The sequence below is a fragment of the Cetorhinus maximus genome, chromosome 8 (genome assembly GCF_964194155.1).
Source record: "Cetorhinus maximus chromosome 8, sCetMax3.hap1.1, whole genome shotgun sequence".
NCBI classification, from domain to species: Eukaryota; Metazoa; Chordata; class Chondrichthyes; order Lamniformes; family Cetorhinidae; genus Cetorhinus; species Cetorhinus maximus.
In genome coordinates, this window is record NC_135886.1 from 122,583,120 (window position 1) to 122,602,226 (window position 19,107).

The window sequence follows — 19,107 nt, forward strand, 5'->3', positions numbered from 1 at the left end:
AGCAGGCCAAGACAAACATACATGCGCCACAGTGAGAGCTGCAGGATTCCTCCACAGCGGTCCAGGCAGCGGAAGCGTTTCTTAAGCAGCATAATGACCTGCTTAATGGTATTTCCTGTGGCAACATTGCGTGCAGTATATGCGAGCTGGACACGTGTGTGGTTTGTGCACCAGAATCATGAGCCAGATGGCTGATTGCTGCAGAATGAAGGCCTTGGTGACTGTTGCCAGGATATCGGGCATTTACCTACATCGTACGTTGAGCATGGTTGCACACACCAGCTGCACAGTGAGGGAGTGGAACATTTGTGATTGCAGTTCATCTCACACTTTACATGTGGTGCCTGTAAAGCAATATATGTGCAGTCAGTGGCACCCTGCACCATGAGGAAGCCTGCTGTCCTGGCAAAGCCCATGTGTATGCTCTGTTTGCTTCTCTCCAGAAAGAGTGATTTCTCAGAAAACGCATTAAATTTGCCTGGATTTCTCGTTGAACTGTACATTCAAACATATGGATTGTAGGCGGACATTTGGCCCAAGATGCAGAAGCACAGATAGCAACTGACGGGATTTCCGCTGCTTATGAAACATAAACTTGTGCATCTCTATTTAATGATGCTTGTAAGATATTCAGTATTTCTTTTATGTCCTCCTATAAGTTTGATGAACCTATTTTGTAGCTTTGTGTAGGTGTTGATTAAATTTTAAAAAGTGCATTTTTCATAAATTTACAATATAGTGATTTTACTGGTTGAAATAATGTTGACTCTTATAATACCTATGGTGTCTCTCATTGTGGTGGTCTTGTGCCTCCCTGCTTCTGAGCCAGAAGCTCTGGGATCAAGTCCCACTCCTGGACTTAATGGTCATGGAAGGTGCATTTATAACCTGGCCAAACAGGTTGGGTATAAATTTGTAAATCCTTCTATCATACTCCAATGGCAGTTGGTAAGAGTGGGAGAGATTCTTGATCAGCCATATGATGCAAAGAAGATTGGATTTATTACTTCAGACTGCAACATGACTGGACAGGACCAGCCATATAAATACTATGGATACAAGAGCAGGTCAGAGGCTGGAAATTCTGCAGAGCGCAACTCATCTCCTGACTCCCCAAAGCATGTCCACTATCTACAAGGCATGAGTCAGGAGTGTGATGGAATACTTTCCACTTGCCTGGATGAGTACAGCTCCAACAACACTCAAGAAGCTCAACACCATCCAGGACAAAGCAGCCCACTTGATTGGCACCCCATTCACTACCTTCAACATTGAATCCCTCCACCACCGATGCACAGTGGCAGCAGTGTTTACCATTTACAAGATGCACTGCAGGAGCTCACCAAGGCTCCTTTGATAGCACCTTCCAAACCCGCGACCTCTACCACCTAGAAGGATAAGGGCATCGGATGCATTGGAACGCCGCTACTGGCAAATTCTCCTCCAAGTCACTCACCATCCTGACTTGGAACTATATCGCTGTTCCTTCACTGTCGCTAGGTCAAAATCCTGGAACTCCCTAACAGCACTGTGGGTGTACCTACACCACAGGGACTGCAATTCAAGAAGGCAGCTCACTGCCATCTTCTCAAGGGCAATTAGGGATGGGCAATAAATACTGGCTTAGCCAGCGACGCTCACATCCCATGAAAGAATATTAAAAAATGCATGTTAAAGCGTACATTGCCTATAGCAACTCGGACAGCTTGGGGGCTGGTTGGCTTAATTGGCTGGATGGCTGACATGGATCAGATTGGTGCCAACAGCACGGGGTTTGATCCCTATTCTGGCTGGGGTAGATTCAGGACCTGCCTCCTTGCCCTGTGGTGGAGGTCGTTGCACTGTGGGTCAGACCTGCCTTTGGGCAGACAACTAAAGAAGAAGAAGTCTCCCATGATCAGTTGATGACTATAATTTCTTTAGACACAAGGTGGACATGAAATTGGGAAAGAAATTTAAGAATAATTCGATAGAGGCCAGGGCCTGGGATTTATGCTGTTGATCCAGCAAAATTGAATAGTCAATGTTGTAAGTATCTGGGAGAAATGTGCAACCATATTGTGTTTTTTTTAAAATTCCATTTATGTCAGTAAATTATGTTAAATTCACAGGAAATGTGTGTACATAGCATAAAATGAACAACCTATTTAATTACTTTTTAATTTTTTTCATTCACTGTTTTTCTATTCGTATCAATTTGTGACCCTGATTCATTTCCTCCTCATTTTCCTTTGAAATCTCCTGCAGTAAAACTTGCACTGGGATTTAGCATTTCTGGACAATTGAAACACAATCTTAAGGTCATTGTATATAGGTCATTGAAATACACAGCTCTGTTACATATCAGTTTAAAGGATTTACTATCCCTTGGTCACAATTCTGCCTGTAAGCTGCAGTCTGTACTATCCAAAGCACCAGCCTTTCACGTCACAACTGTTTGTCCCCACAGTTTGTAGGAAAGTAAACGCATATTCTGAGTCAAGGTTTTTGACACGTTGAGTCAAGATTGGCATAATGCAAAGGGAAGGAATGAACAATGTATGACATTAATGTTGAACGTGCAAAGTGCTGAGCAGGCTGATGCAATAGGATTTAATCAGATCAGTCGCTAAAGCCTTAGACCTCGTTAAAATGAGAATAAGGGAAAGTGATCCTCTCATTTCTTCAGCCTAAAAATTGGTAAGTTTAGATTTTTATTTTATTTTAAAAGCCACTCATAGCAACATGAATATAATTCAAATGGAAAATATTTTAGATTCTAAGATTGGTGAAATAATCTGGCTTTGGTATGGTTACAACAAGCTTTACTTAATGAAATTTACAAGGGGATTGCAGTTTAGCTTCAGCAAAGAAAATAATAATAGCTGTGAGATGTTAGTACAGAATTGAACAGAATCCCAATAAGCCTGAGTTGTCAATTCAGTTCAACTTGTCATATTAAGATATACAAATGCCCTTCTATCTGTTTCTTTCTCTAACCTCTTGGGATCATTTTGATGTATTTAATTGTACAGAGTGCAAGGTACATTCAGTCACACAGTATTCAATTGTACAACTTGTGAGGTGTATTCAATTGTTTAATATGTGAGAGATTAGGCAGAATGATTTTGCACCGGGCTTCTTATAGAATTAGTAAATAAGCATCAATTGGAATTCATCTTTGTTACTGAAAGGTCTGAATTTTATGATTATATTCAAATTGTAACTGCTTTGCTCTGATTTCAAAATTGGTCAAAGTTATGCCAATTTAAATTTATCCAGCCAATTTAATTTAGAGGAATTATCAAAGAATATGACAAAGAACGATGTTTGGTCCCACACAGATAAAACAGAAGTCTATGTGGTGCACTACGCTGGGCTATACTTAAAATGCTGGATTTTATTGCAGTGAGATAACTAGGTGAATGGTCAACAGTGCAGAATGCCACAAAAGTCAAAAAATGTAGGAAAGTAGGTGGGATAAATCAAATGGTAGTTGTTTGGTGATGTCTCTCCTTTAATTTTAAGGATTAAAAGGGGAAGCAAAATTTGAGGGAAATACAAACTTTCATAGTTTTGAGATCTTAGGAAAGAATAGATAAATGTAAGAAATGTTGCAGTGAATATTGAGCTAATCCATCATGGTGCTTTACTCCTAGAAAGTGCATTTAAAGAGCCGCAGATGCACAGCCCAAGATTTACAACCCATTAAAATTAATGAATGATCCCCACATTTAGGATGCTTCTTCTGGGAGCTTCTCTTTACTGGGAGCATGGCAGTACTAAATTTACCATCGATTTCAGCGCAGTGAAGATAAAGAATTAAGAAGGGCGTATAGGATGTAGGATGGTATGTTTGGAGCTAGAAAGATTAAGGGGAGCAGGACCATAATAGTTATCAACAAAACACAGCCAAGGAAGACTTTGAAAGTGAATAAGAATGTGTAGGCATTCACAGGAAAAATAAGCTTATTGTTTTTTTTGCAGGACTTACCTCTTCAAATACTTCAGAAAAAAATTGGATTAAGTTTTAAATGCATCTTCTTACTGAATTGCTGTAAGATAGCCATGCCATTTCACTCCCCTTGTTTCTATACATTGAAATTATCAAAACATCCAATCTGGATTGACAGCAAAAGTCAACGGTTTGTGTCGGATTTATTGTCGCCCTTCCTATTGTTTTTTATCATTCTGGTAGTGTTAACACTTCCATGTTCAGTACATTGTGCAACATACAAGGTGGGGGTCATAGGACCCTGGAGATGTGACCCTATTTTTGCCAAAGCTCTTCCACATATTGCTGCTAAATTAGCTATTGACCGAATCAACAAGGATTCATCTTTAAGCCTCGGCAACCACTTTGATTACGTGATACTAGATGAAGACTGTCAGACCTCCAAAGCTTTGGCTGCTTTTCTTGAGTATTCAAAACTGGCATCTGGATTCATTGGCCCAACAAATCCAGGCTACTGTGACGCTGCTTCTCTTCTTGGAAAGAATTGGAATAGAATCATATTTTCATGGGCTTGTATAAACTACGAACTGGATGATGCTATAAACTACCCAACGTTTGCGAGAACTTTACCACCCCCAACCAGAGTTCTCTTCACTGTAATGAAATACTTTCGGTGGGCCCATGTAGCCATCGTCTCATCAACTGAAGACATTTGGGTGGACACAGCTGCGAAAGTGGCTAGTGCCCTCAGGAAACAAGGCCTACCAGTGGGAGTTGTGTCGCCAGTGAATGGTGAACCAGGGAATGTCAGAAACGTTCTAAAGAAAATAAAAACTATCGACAAACTTCACAGTATGTATACATTTTTTTTTAATATGGAATTAAAATAATCCATGGAGGCTGCAATCTGTAGCCCCTTGGAATATTGCTGATGTTTGAGAGCTCTAGGGAACCTTAACATTAGAAGATTGTGCAGACCTTTTAGCATTACTCAGTTTATCACTGTATCAATACTGAAGTGTGTTCAGAGGACCAGTAGCTGAGACTGGCGGGTGAATAATAAGAAAGACTTGCATTTATATAGTGCCTTTCATGTCCACCGGAGACCTCAAAGCATTTTGCTGTCAACAAAGCAATTTAAACACTGTTGTAATGTAGGAAGCACACAACCAATCTGCACACAGCCAGCCCCATTATCACATCATTGTGATAATGATCAACTAATCAGTTTTTGTGAAGTCAATTGAGGGATAAATATTGGCCAAGAAACTGGGAATAACTCCCCTGCTCTTCTTCGAAATAGTGCTACAGAAACATTTACGTCCACTGAAAGGGCAAATGATTTAAAAAGGGCCTCAGTTTTATGTCTCACCCAAAAGATGGCACCTCTGGCAGTGCAGTACTCCCTTAGTGCTGCATTGAAGTATCAGCCTTGTTTTTTTGTTCTGGAGCGGGCGCACCTCCGATTGGCACCCCCCCGATCGGGGTGGGGGCGCCGCCATTTTACGTGGGTGGGCCAATTAAGGCCTGCCCAGCGTGACGTCCGCAAGGAAGTGCGCTTCCTGTGCGGGCGGGGAGGGGGATTCCGTGAGCTGGAATGATGCCAGCAGATTGGAAGTTAGCAATATAACGCTGCTTTTCAAGATAGGAAGGGGCGAAAAACAGTGAGGTACAGGCCAGTTAGCCTGACACCAGTCGTTGGGAAAATATTGGAATCTGTTATTAAGGAAGTCTTAACAAAGCACTTAGAAATTCATAGTATGATGAGACGAAGTTGACCTGGTTTAACGAAAGGGAAATCGTGTTTGACAAATTTCCTAGAGCTTTTTTGCGGATGTAATTAGTGGGGTAGATGAAAGGCATTTGATATGCTGCCACACAAAAGGTTAATGGACAAGATAAGGGCTCATGAAGTCAGGGTAGTATATTAGCATGGATAGAGGATTGGTTAACGACAGGAAATAAAGGATAGGCATAAATGGAGCATTTTCAAGTTGGCATGCTGTGACTAGTGGAGTTCTGCAAGGAACAATGCTGGGGCCTCAGCTATCTAGAACCTATAATAATGACGTGATGAAGAGACAGAGAGTAATGTATCTAATTTTGCTGATGATGCAAAGCTAGATGGAAATGTATGCTGTGAAGAGGATGCAGAAAGGCTGCAAAGGGATCTAGACAGCTTAAATGAGTGGGCAACAAGATGGCAGGTGGAATATAATGTGGAGAAGTGTAAAGTTATTCACTTTGTTTGTAAGAATAGAAAAGTAGAATATTTTTTAAAAGGTGTGAAACTTGTAAATGTTGATGTTCAGAGGGACTTGGGTTTATTTGTACAAGAAACAATAGAAAATTAGCATGCAGGTAAAGAAAGCAATCAGGAAGGCAAGTGGCATGTTGGCCTTTATTACAAAGGGATTGGAGTACAGGAGTAAAGAAGTCTTGCTATAATTGTACAGGGCTTTGGTGAGACCACACCTGGGGCAGGATTTTGCCCTTGTCGGGGGTGCTCGGTGGGGGCGGGCGGGGGTGGTTGGGAAGCCGACTGTCGCCCGCGATCCATACTGCAATAATTAAGGCCCGCCCTGCGTGGATCGCGAGCCGCAGCGCTGAGCGCGGCCAGTGCGGGCGGGAGGAGGAGGGAGAGCTGGGCCTAGCGCGCAGTTCGCGCATGCGCGAGAAAGGGCGCTTCAATTTACCTGAGGCACGGGGCTCAGGGAGATTGAAGCGCAGTGTAAATAAAAAATGGAAGAATAAAAATTTAATAAAACATGTCCCAATTCATGTGACTCTGTCACATGAGCTGGGACATGTTTTTAATTCAAAAATAAAGTTTTTATTTAATGTGTATTAGCTTTAGGAAACCTCATCCTGCTCGTGGATGAGATTTCCTAAAAAATGTAAAGGCCGCTTGGCCTTTTCGCCTGCCCGCCAACCGTTAGGTTGGACGGGCAGTGTAAATTTGAATTTAATTAGATTGTTAGTGGCCTTTGTAGGCCTTTTAATTATTGGCAGGCGTGCAGCCGACTCTGGCGCGCACCCACTGAACAAAATATCGCCTGACGTCATCGCGTGTCATTTTACGCTTAGGCGAGCGTAATATTCTGCCCCTGGAATATTTTGTACAATTTTGGTCTCCATATTTAAGGAAGGCTATACTCACATTGGAGGTAGTACAGTGAAGGGTCACTAAATTGGTCTCTTGTTCTTTGTCAAAGAACAAAGAGGTTTTCCCCTTGATGAGATGCTGAGTAAATTGGGCTTATATTCTCTGGAGTTTAGAAGAATGAGAAGTGATCTCATCGAAACCTGATCTTACCTTTGGCAAAAGTCAATGGATATTCCAGCAACCCCCAGGCATTGATCAGGAGTAGATCCCTGGCAAATTGTTATTAGTTTTCTATGGGTCCTTTTAATTTAGCAAACTAATCCAAAAGAACTTTTCTCACTCTTAAGTTTTAAGAATAAATTAGATAGATACATGGATGGGAGAGGTCTGGAGGGTTATGGATTAGGTGCAGATCAATGGGACTAGCGGAATAATATTTTGGCACAGACTAGAAGGGCCGAATGGCCTGTTTTCTGTGCTGTAGTGTTCTATGGTTCTATGGAAACATACAAGATTCTGAAGGAGCTTGACAGGGTAGACACTGAGAGATTGTTTCCGCTGGTTGGTGAATCTAAAACACGGGATAACAATCTCAGGATAAGGGGGATGATCGTTTAGGACTGAGATTAGGGGAAATTTCTTCACTCAAAGGTTTGTAAATCTTTGGAATTCGATACCCCAGGTGCAGAATTTTCCCCCCCATTGAGGGGGAAGTTCAGGAGCGGGCGTGCCTCTGATCGGCACCCCCGATCGGGTCGCGCCGCCATTTTACATGAGCGGGCCAATTAAGGCCCGCCCAGCGTGATGACCGCAAGGAAGTGCTATGTGCTCCCTGTGTGGGCAGGGTGGGGATTCCCTGAGCCGAGAGTGTGCTCTTTTGCACATGCGTGTGAAGGTGCGCACTGATCTCCCTGAGGCTAAGTGCTGCCTCAGGTAGATCGGCTCCACGTTAAAAAATGGTAAAAACAGAAAAAAAAAAATTCCCTGACATGTCCTCTCATGTGACACTGTCACATGAGTTGGGACATGTCCATCACTTTTAGTTACACTTTTATTAAATTTTTAAAAACCTACATGAAACCTCATCCTGCCCTTGGATGAGGTTTCATGCTTTTACCAATGCCCGCCAGGGCTCCTGGCCTGCCCGCCAACCTTAAGGTTGGACGGGCAGGTCCACTAATTACTTCAATTACTTTGTCAATGGCCTCAATAGGCCATTGACAGGTCGGCGGGCGCACAGCTGATTCAGCTGAGCCCCCGGCAACCTGAAAATTGAAATGGAGTGGGGTGACGTCGGGAGTTCTGCCCGAGGCCATCCCATGTCATTTTACGCGTCGGTGAGCGGGCCTCACCCCCTGCTCGTCGACCGGGAAATCCTGACCCAGGGGGTTGTGGATGCTCCAACGTTGAATATATTTAAGGCTGGGATAGACAGATTTTTGGTCTCTCAAGGAATAAAGGAATATGGGTAGTGGGTGAGAAAGTGGAGTTGAAGCCCAAGATCAGCCATGATCATATTGAATGGCAAAGCAGGCTCAAGAGGCTTTATGGCCTACTCCTGCTCCTATCTCTTGTGTTCTTGTGTTAATACATATTTAGCTGTGTGAGATTAAGAGATGGCTTTAGTTGAGCGTTAATCTTGAAAGTGGCACTGCTGGCATCAAATTAGCATTGCAGACTGGTTTTCATTATGGTTTGCTTGTCTGCATGCTTCTCACAGATGTTGGATGCACACACCAGTGCTCTCATCAAGATGGCGTCCAATGTGATTTGTGGACACCATTTTGGTCCATGAGCAGCACCCATAGCACCAAAAAACAGACACTATCAAGCCTAAATCTGGACCCGCAGAGTTTAAACCAGGAAGTGTAGGACATAGTATTTGAATTTAACGTCAAATCATGTACAGATAGCAAAATAAATAGAGGGAAAGAAAAATGGGAATGACAGAGATAAGAAGCAGAGAGAAAAAGTTTTAAAAATAATTTCCATCCCTTTATGATCTCAAAAAATAATTAAAATTGGAAGGAATGAGACTCCACAATTGAATAACTTACTTCTCAGTGCTAAAGAGATTGTTTGGCAGTAATTAAGGTTATCACACAGTTAAAAATACATTTACACTTGAACTGACAAACCTGTACTTTTCTGGCATGTTTATCAGGTACTTATCACGCAACTGCCATAAATTCATGCCCTCACCTGTATTGTAATGCTGAGATAATCAGTATAACAATGCTTCTGGGGGAACAAGATAACTCAAACAGCAGCTTTTCGATTTCCTTGTGTAACTGCAAATACGCAGTCGCTGGAAGTTGTTGTCCAATTTACTCCTTAATAACAGTAAGTGCTGATAGTCTCACCATTATTATCATTGCAAAACCCAGGTCCATGTCTGTCATTAAATTTCTATCTATGCCAATTTAATGCAGCCATTAATGTGTTTAAAATGAACAAGTTAATGACTGCAGTAAAATGCTGCGAGATTGAATAAACCGCACTAACAAATCTTGCGCAGATGAGCATCAAGATGTGTTGAATTCTTACCAAAGAACCTGCATTTCAGTTTTAATCGGCATGGAGCCTCATCTCATTAATACACAATAGGCTATAAAACTTGTTGTTGAGTATATACAAGCCCGAGATTGGTAGATTTTTGGATGCGAAGGGAACTGAAGGAAAAAGGAGATAGTGCTGGAAAGTGGAGCTGAGGCAGATCAGCCACTTTTGTATTGAATGGTGGAGCCGGCTGTATGGGCCAAATGACCCACCCCAGTGCCTATTTCTTATGTTCTTATGTAATACCATTTTTTTCAATAAAAAGCCAGAATTATGAATCTTGATACTACAATAACAGTTTGATAACAAAATCCTTCTGTATGTTTTTCAGTGATAATCATGTGTATGCACTCAGTTCTTATTGGAGGTGAGGAACAGAAACACCTTTTGGAAGTTGCCCATGACTTGCAGATGACTGATGGTGGCTACGTGTTTATACCATATGATGCTCTTCTTTACAGTCTCCCATACCAAAACACTCCCTACCCAGTGCTGGTGAATAACTCCAAGCTGCAGAAGGCATATGATTCAGTGCTGACAATCACTGTGGATTCTACAAAAATGTCATTTCATCAGGCATTTCAAGAACATGTGCAGAGCCAAGAAATTGTAACGCACTTGAAGCCTGATCAGGTACCTTTTATTTGTCATTTCTTTATTTTTCAGCTATCTCCCCATTTCTGATGAAGACAGGGATGTGTGCTGGAGTACAAATCCCCCAGGTTCCTTGCCAAGTGACCATTTATTATGGATGAGTTGAGCATATATGTTGGAAAAGAATTATACCATCACAACCAAGCCCAAAATTCACCATGCATACATGCCAGCACTGGGAAGTGGTCACTTGGGGTAATACAGTTTTAGCTATTTTGTTTTTGGAATAGAATGGTTACAGCACAGAAGGAGGCCAATCAGCCTGTCGTGTCTCTACTGGCTCTGTGCAAAAGCAACTCACCTGGTCCTACTACCCCCACCCCCCCTCTTCCCCGTAATCCTGCAAATTTTTCCTCTTAAGATAATTTTCCAATTCTCTTTTGAAAGCCACAATAGAATCTGCCCCCACCACATTCCCAGGCAGTGCATTCCATTTCCTAACCAGTTGCTGTGTAAAAAAGATTTTCTTCATGTTGCCATTGCTTCTTTTGCCAATCACCTTAAGTTGGTGTCCGCTGGTTCTCAGTCATTCCACCAAGAGTTTCTCCTTATCTACTCTGTAAATTTTTTCTACACCCTCTCTAATGCCCTCAGTCCTTCCTAAAGTGTGTGGTCCAGAACTGGATGCAATACCTCAATTGAGGGTGATCCTTATTCTGAAGGTGTTAAGGCCAATTGTGGTATCCATTTGCTGCTCCAGTTGAAATCAGCTAACTCCAGCACACCTTTTTTGGCCTGTGTAGCTCAGTAACCACACTACGTGCTGCATTTATCCACTAAGCTACACTCCCTTCACCCATTTGTGCCATACTGGTCAATCTTCTGTGTCATTACCCTGAGGAATCATGGCTAAGTTCATTCATCAAGTGAAGCATGATTGGAAGCTAGCACATAACAGCACCAGGGCAGATATATTTCAGGCTCCATTTTAAAGTGATTCCTTCTGTCCTTTTTCTATATTACATTTATAAATCCCTGTGTTCACAATTATAAAGGGAACTGCTTATGTATTGTTGAAAATGAGACATGTCGAAGCTTCGGTCTTGTGCTTATCAGGATACTTCACGAGAATACCAATATAAGGAGAAAACAACAATTTATGGTGTATGTGAAGAGAGTGCTGATTGGTTGGCAAGTGGACTCTGATTGGGAGAGGCATTGCCATGGAGAATGCACCAGTGACAGTAACTGAAAGTTAACTGCCAAGCATTGATTGAAATTTAAACCAGGCAGCTTGACCCTGAAACAGGTGCAATGTGTGTACAGATCCTTTCGGCCTGTGAGGAAAAGGGCCTTGTGTAGCTTCCAGTACACGCAAATGTGCCACACTGCAAGCCCAACTGAAAATCTTAAGTTAGCTGTCAGCATAATTCTTAGCACACTGAGGATTATTTAGCAAATGTTGTCCAATCGCAGAATTATATCTAATGTTGGACACTGCGTTTTGAGTTTTGCAAGCACTGGCTGGTTGAGTACGGTCTATACCTTGCCCATTGTGAACAGCGGCAGGGACGTGCTGTTTGATATGATCCACCAGTCTTTGGGACATACAGCCTCCATACCTAGCATCACACTGGCACTGAAATTCATATACCACATTACTCATTTGCGTGATAGGCAGAACATCTTTTTGGCTTGACAGCAGCACCCTGTTAGTGGTGAATACCACTTGTGTTGCTACTGCATAGTAGCAGCGTGAAACAGCTAGCTTCGCCTGTTGCTCAAATTTTTGAGCTACTTTGCCTTTCCAGGGTAATTTGAGGTAGACTGGGCACTTTTGAGAGCCAAAAAGTGACAGCCTTGGGCCCGTTCATGAGTTTGCGTGATATACAGTGCAAAATGATCTGATCAGGGTAACCATTATCCTGCAGGATGTCTTTGATGTGCCCTATTTCAGTATCAAGCTTGCATGGTGAGTAAATGGCTTGGGCTCTATTGACAAGTTTGCTGTTAAGACCAATCCTACAGAGTGTGGAACTGTAATTATCCCATATTGACCAGTGAAGTTAGGCTTGCGGTAGACCGTGGTAGAGAACCCCCTGGCAGATTTCTCAACTAGTATATCAAGGAAAGGGAGTTCACTTGGCTGATATATTCAAAGGTGAATTTGAGCACAGGATAGAACCCATTAAGACATGTAAGAAATATAGCAAAATTATCATCCACATATAGGAAATATGTAAAGGGTAGGAGGTTAGCTGGCATTCCATCAAAGACACGTTTCTCATGGAACCCAACAAAGATGTTTGTGAGAGCTGGGCCTGGAAGGGATCCCATGGCAACAACATCTATTTAGGCATTCATGGTGTGATTAAAACTGAACTCAACTGCGCGAGTTGCTGAGTTCATAAGTTCAATGACTGCTGATTCACGCAATGGTGACAGGTCCACATCACCAGCGTAAATATCTCTGGCTTCCTTAAGTGGAACATTGGTGAATAGGCTAGCAAGGTCAACTGAGCACATGGACACAGAGTTGCTATCGATATGCAAATCCTGTATGGCCTTTGCAAATGTGAAGGAGTCCTTCACCATGTATGTGGAAAACTTGGTCAAAGCTGGTTGTAAAAATTCACCCAACCACTTGGCCCTGTTCTTTGCAGACAGAAAGAACATGTACACACATTGTGCCTATTTCAGCTAAACAAAATAAGTGATAGCCATTCGTTGACTTGTTCCTCAGGGCAATGCCTTGACCAATCAGGGTCGAGCTGCCTGGTTTAAATTTCAAACAATGCTTGGCAGTTAACTGTCAGTCACCATTACTGGTGCATTCTACACGGCAACGCCTCCACCAATCAGAGTCCACTTGCTAACCAATCAGCACTCTCTTCGCATACAGTATAAATTGTTGTTTTCTCCTTATATTGGTATTCTTGCGAAGTATCCTGATGAAACTGTTTATGTAAACTTGTCACAATGTAATTAAATCCTTCTGCCAGCAATGGCGCTACCAGGGTAGGTTGTGAATCAGTTTCTTTTTGGTCGGCAGGTGTCACCGCTGTTTGGAACAATCTATAACTCAATCTATTTTCTTGCCAAAGCTATGAATAACAATAGAAAACACCAAGCCTGGGTCTCTGGTAGCAACATAGCAAAATTTTCCAGGAACATAAAATTTGATGGCTTTAATCAGAAGATCTGGACAAATAAAAATGGGGATAGCTTCACCGATTATGTAATCCTGGACACTGATGGCAAAGGCATGGAACTGTATCGCACTTATTCTGTAGACATGGAAGAAGATCTAATACGATTGACAGGGAGAACAATTCATTTTCCCAATGGAATCTTACCGAAAACAGACTCTGCCTGCTGGTTTGCACGTGGGAAAATCTGCACAGGAGGTAAAGTGACATTCGGAAAATCTTACGCTTTTTTTTAGAATTCTTTAGTTCCAGTTGGGAGTTTGTTCTTTGGGCAAAAATGTGATATTTAATATTTCGTAGATGTCAAAGATCGTGGGTTGGATTTTATGTGTTCCCATCGGTGGGGGGGGGGGCGTTGAGGGCATGTAAAATAGGGAGGGAACCCACTAAAATAGGGAGGGAACCCACCCCACCACCCTCCCGCCCACCCCTGAGCTCACCTCTATAACGCGGTAGGTGGGCGGGCACCAACATCGGCAGCCCGCCCACCATATTTAAATAAGTAATCAAGGGTCAATTGAGCTTGTTAACAAGACAATTGACCCCAATAATACACTATCTACGCCATAATACGGTTCTCTCTGTTTCACACCAGCTTCCCCTTTGTCTCTCTCTCTCTTCCTCTCTCTCCTTTTTCTGTCCAAAAGCTTGGAGATTGAGTCTATGCACAGTTAGCCCAGCCGCTTTTGCCTTTGTTTTCAGGTGTGAATATTTTACACTTTTCTCCCAGTTAAGCCTCAACCTATCCCTGTAGTAAACAACTAAGATAAAAGCAAAATACTGCGGATGCTGGAAATCTGAAACAAAACCAAAAATAGCTGGGAAAACTCAGCAGGTCTGACAGCATCTGCAGAGAGGAATACAGTTAACGTTTCGGGTCCGTATGACTCTTCATCAGAAGTAGTAAACAAACCGCTTAGGCTTGTTGTTAGGCAGTATATGAAGTAGATCACATGACTCTCTTTGCTACTCCGTTTTACCCGGAATGAAAGAGACAGCCCCAAGACATAATCATCTTATAAAACCTCGCACTCATAACAGAAGTACGGAGTCTCATTCCTTCAGGTTTTAATAACTGTTGGAGAAAATGGCAATTTTAAATTTAAAATTTTTTTCTTTCTCTCCCTTTTTCTCTCAATCAAATTTAATATTGGCTGCAGGGTAAATGCTCACATTGGCTATCAGTGTAAGTGTGCACATTGATTGCCAGTGTAAGTGTGCATGTTGACTGCCAGTGTGAGTGTGCAGTGTAAGTGTGCACATTGCCAGTGTAAGTGTGCAGTGTAAGTGTGCACATTGATTGCCAGTGTAAGTGTGCACATTGATTGCCAATGTGAGTGTAAGTGTGTACAATGATTGCCAGTGTGAGTGTGCAGTGGCAGTGTAAGTGTGCACATTGACTGTCAGTGTGAGTGTGCAGTGTAAGTGTGCACATTGATTGCCAGTGTAAGTGTGCAGTGTAAGTGTGCATATTGGCTGCTAGTGTGAGTGTGCAGTGTAAGTGTGCACATTGCTAGTGTGAGTGTCAGTGTAAGTGTGCATATTGACTACCAGTGTAAGTGTGCAGTGTAAGTGTGCATTTTGACTGCCAGTGTGAGTGTGCAGTGTAAGTGTGTACACTGACTGCCAGTGTGAATGTGCAGTGTAAGTGTGCACATTGATTGCCAGTGTAAGTGTGCACATTGATTGCCAGTGTGAGTGTGCAGTGGCAGTGTAAGTGTGCACATTGACTGCCAGTGTAAGTGTGCAGTGTAAGTGTGCACATTGATTACCAATGTGAGTGTGTGTGTGTACAATGATTGCCAGTGTGAGTGTGCAGTGGCAGTGTAAGTGTGCATATTGACTACCAGTGTGAATATGCAGTGTAAGTGTGCACATTGCTAGTGTGAGTGTCAGTGTAAGTGTGCATATTGACTACCAGTGTAAGTGTGCAGTGTAAGTGTGCATTTTGACTGCCAGTGTGAGTGTGCAATGTAAGTGTGTACACTGACTGCCAGTGTGAATGTGCAGTGTAAGTGTGCACATTGATTGCCAGTGTAAGTGTGCACATTGATTGCCAGTGTGAGTGTGCAGTGGCAGTGTAAGTGTGCACATTGACTGCCAGTGTAAGTGTGCAGTGTAAGTGTGCACATTGATTACCAATGTGAGTGTGTGTGTGTACAATGATTGCCAGTGTGAGTGTGCAGTGGCAGTGTAAGTGTGCATATTGACTACCAGTGTGAATATGCAGTGTAAGTGTGCACATTGACTGTCAGTGTGAATGTGCAGTGTAAGTGTGCACATTGATTGCCAGTGTAAGTGTGCACATTGATTGCCAGTGTGAGTGTGCAGTGGCAGTGGAAGTGTGCATATTGACTGCCAGTGTAAGTGTGCAGTGTAAGTGTGCACATTGACTGCCAGTGTAAGTGTGCAGTGTAAGTGTGCACATTGATTACCAATGTGAGTGTGTGTGTACAATGATTGCCAGTGTGAGTGTGCAGTGGCAGTGTAAGTGTGCATATTGACTACCAGTGTGAATATGCAGTGTAAGTGTGCACATTGACTGTCAGTGTGAATGTGCAGTGTAAGTGTGCACATTGATTGCCAGTGTAAGTGTGCACATTGACTGCCAGTGCGAGTGTGCAGTGTAAGTGTGCACATTGATTGCCAGTGTAAGTGTGCAGTGTAAGTGTGCACATGATTGCCAGTGTGAGCGTCAGTGTAAGTGTGCACATTGATTGCCAGTGTAAGTGTGCAGTGTAAGTGTGCATATTGGCTGCTAGTGTGAGTGTGCAGTGTAAGTGTGCACATTGATTACCAATGTGAGTGTGTGTGTACAATGATTGCCAGTGTGAGTGTGCAGTGGCAGTGTAAGTGTGCATATTGACTACCAGTGTGAATATGCAGTGTAAGTGTGCACATTGACTGTCAGTGTGAATGTGCAGTGTAAGTGTGCACATTGATTGCCAGTGTAAGTGTGCACATTGACTGCCAGTGCGAGTGTGCAGTGTAAGTGTGCACATTGATTGCCAGTGTAAGTGTGCAGTGTAAGTGTGCACATGATTGCCAGTGTGAGCGTCAGTGTAAGTGTGCACATTGACTGCCAGTGTAAGTGTGCAGTGTAAATGTGCATATTGACTGCCAGCGTAGGTGTGCAGTGTAAATGTGCATATTGACTGCCAGTGTGAGTGTGCAGTGTAAGTGAGCACATTGATTGCCAGTGTGAGTGCACTAAAGAGAAGATGAGTGTGAAGCTTTTTGTTTTGAACACTGGCTGCCTTTATAACTCTTGAATGAGGGGAACAATTTATTGTAAATTTGTGCTAAATTGCTGCCAGTTTTGTTCTCTGAGCCTCAATATAACAGGAATTGGATTGAGTTGTTTCACACCTTTGCAACTGGCAGTGAGGAATATTTCCCCTACTCAGGCTGGGCCTAGACTCAAACATTGGTCCCACAGGTGAGAGGACAATGTGCCCACCTTAACTTTGAAACATAACCTCACAGAAAATTTAATGGGATGCCAGGGTTCCTTTGTTTAATCCCTGTTTAGAAGTACAGGGAGAATTTCACAGTCCCCCACTGGTGGGTTTGCAGGTGGGGTGGGGGTGGGGTGCTGTAAAATTCCTGCCACCTTCCTTTGTCCTCGACTTTGGGGCTTAGAATCTGGGGACTGCTTGTAGTCCCAGCCCTGGCCACTGGTGTCACTGGCGCTGCTGGGACTACAGCGCTGCCGGTCAATCTCATTGGCTGACAGCTAGCTGAGGTGGGACTTCCACCTGAATGAGGGGCAAAAGTCCCATCTCCAGCCAGGGCGTTAAATAACAGGGATGTGTTCCCCACTGACTGTTTGAGTGGCAGGGAGGAAAACCCTGCCATTTGTCCGTGACCCTGTGCTGAAGCTATATTGGGCACCTATGTGTAGGACTATGGAAGTTGAATGTGGAGTGATCATATAAACTGCCAGAAGTTTCTGGCACTTTCTTTCCTCTTTAACTTTGTTCTATTGTCATGTTGTTCTATTTACTTCTTATTTTAGGAATTGATCCTTTCTTTGCTGTAACAGTGCCACTGGTGATCATCTTTGCTGCGTTTTTCAGCATGGGTCTTGCCTATTGTATAAGGTACAGCTTTGGAAAATTACCCTTAATAGTAAAAAGTTTCAGGTCTAAGGGTTAAGTCGAAATCTATTCTTCTATCATAAATGTTCATGCACATTTTTGGCCTCACCTAATGGTGAATCAATAGCAGAAACTGGGCTGGTAAAGCAGGTTACTTCCCGCTCAAATCCTGATATTAATGTGCAGGGTTTCTCTGGCGCATGAGCAGGCTGGACCCTCATAAATTTATACACAACTTGGTATTATCAGGTGACTGGGGCTTCAATGCAGTTTCATCCAGGGCTGGAGTGAGCAAGCTGCCAAGACTTTAATGCTGGGATTAGTTTCACAACCTGACACAAGGCCCAATTAAAAGGACTTGTGACTCAGTAGGTAGTGCCCCTGTCTCTGAGGCAGAAACTCCGGGTTCAAGACTTACCCCAGGATTTGTTGGCCGTGGAAGGAACATTCATCAGGCTGATAATCAGCCTGCTAATCCTTCCAACACTTCCCCACTATTCTCCAAAGGGGAAAAAAAGGGGTGTGTGAAAATAAACATGGCCCAATTGGCCCACTGGCTCAGCATGGGAGCCGGATCATTTCCCATAACAGGTTGGTGCCTGCTTGGTGCCTTCAGCTGTCTGGTGACACTCAAATGTGGTGTGCAAACCCAGGAGCTGTTCAGACTGCCTGACGCTGGCTTTGGGCAGGTGGCAAGTTTGCTTCACCAACTGCAAACCCCTTTCTGGGTGGAACTAGAAAATCGACCCATATCTTTTTAACCCACCCATACCCAAATAACCATGGAAGAGTGTGGAGTAACTAATGAATCAGAGTGGTACTAAGAGTGAGACAGAATAAATCTGACACCGAAATAGAGTGATACTAGTTCTGAAACAGAATGTTACTAATTGAACAAGAAGCTAACAGAGTGCAAAGTAAGAAGGAAAGGAAAGGAGTTGCATTAATGCAGCATTTTTCATAACCTTAGGACATCCCAAAATGCTTTATAGCCAATTAAGTACACCTGAAATGTTTTCACTGTTATAATATAGGGAAATATGACAGCTAATTTGCACACAGTAAGGTCCCACAAAGAGCAATGAGATAAATGACCAGGTAATTTGTTTTGCTAATTGCTGAAAAAAGAGACATCTGTCCTAGCTTTTCATCTTGCACATATCAGGATAGTTTTGCGAGAATACCAATAGAAATGGAACAACAATTTATTCACAGGAGAGTGCTGATTGGTTGGCAAATGGACTTTGATTGGTTGAGACGTCGCCATGGAGAATGCACCAGGGAATAGTTAACTGCCTTTACTATTGGGATTCTTGTGAACTGTCCTGATGAGTGCAAGACAAAAAGCTTTGACAGCATGTCTCTTTTTTGAGCAATACTCAAGTTCTGTTCTACCAAGTGACTATTCGTTTTGCTAATGATGTTGAGTGATAAATATTGATCAGAGCACCGGGAGAAATTCCCAACTCCTCTTTGAAAAGTATCATGGGAATTCTTACATTCACCTGACTGGGCCTTGTTTTACCATCCCATCCAAAGGACAGCACCTCCAACAGTGCAGCATTTTCTCAGTAATGCGTTGCAGTGTCAGTCTGGATTATGTGC

At 42.9% G+C, this 19,107-nt stretch overlaps 1 protein-coding gene across 1 annotated transcript in view; it reads left to right on the forward strand.

Annotated features, from left to right (window-relative positions):
* The first annotated feature begins 2,516 nt into the window (after positions 1-2,516).
* Positions 2,517-19,107, forward strand: part of LOC144683935 (retinal guanylyl cyclase 2-like) — a 57,253-nt gene continuing 40,662 nt past the window's right edge. Inside the window, exons 1-5 of the mRNA XM_078547530.1 lie at positions 2,517-2,679; positions 3,967-4,786; positions 9,931-10,232; positions 13,246-13,600; positions 17,421-17,505. Coding sequence (XP_078403656.1) covers positions 4,048-4,786; positions 9,931-10,232; positions 13,246-13,600; positions 17,421-17,505 — 1,481 coding nt within the window. The 5' untranslated portion in view covers positions 2,517-2,679; positions 3,967-4,047. The remainder of the gene's footprint in view (positions 2,680-3,966; positions 4,787-9,930; positions 10,233-13,245; positions 13,601-17,420; positions 17,506-19,107) is intronic.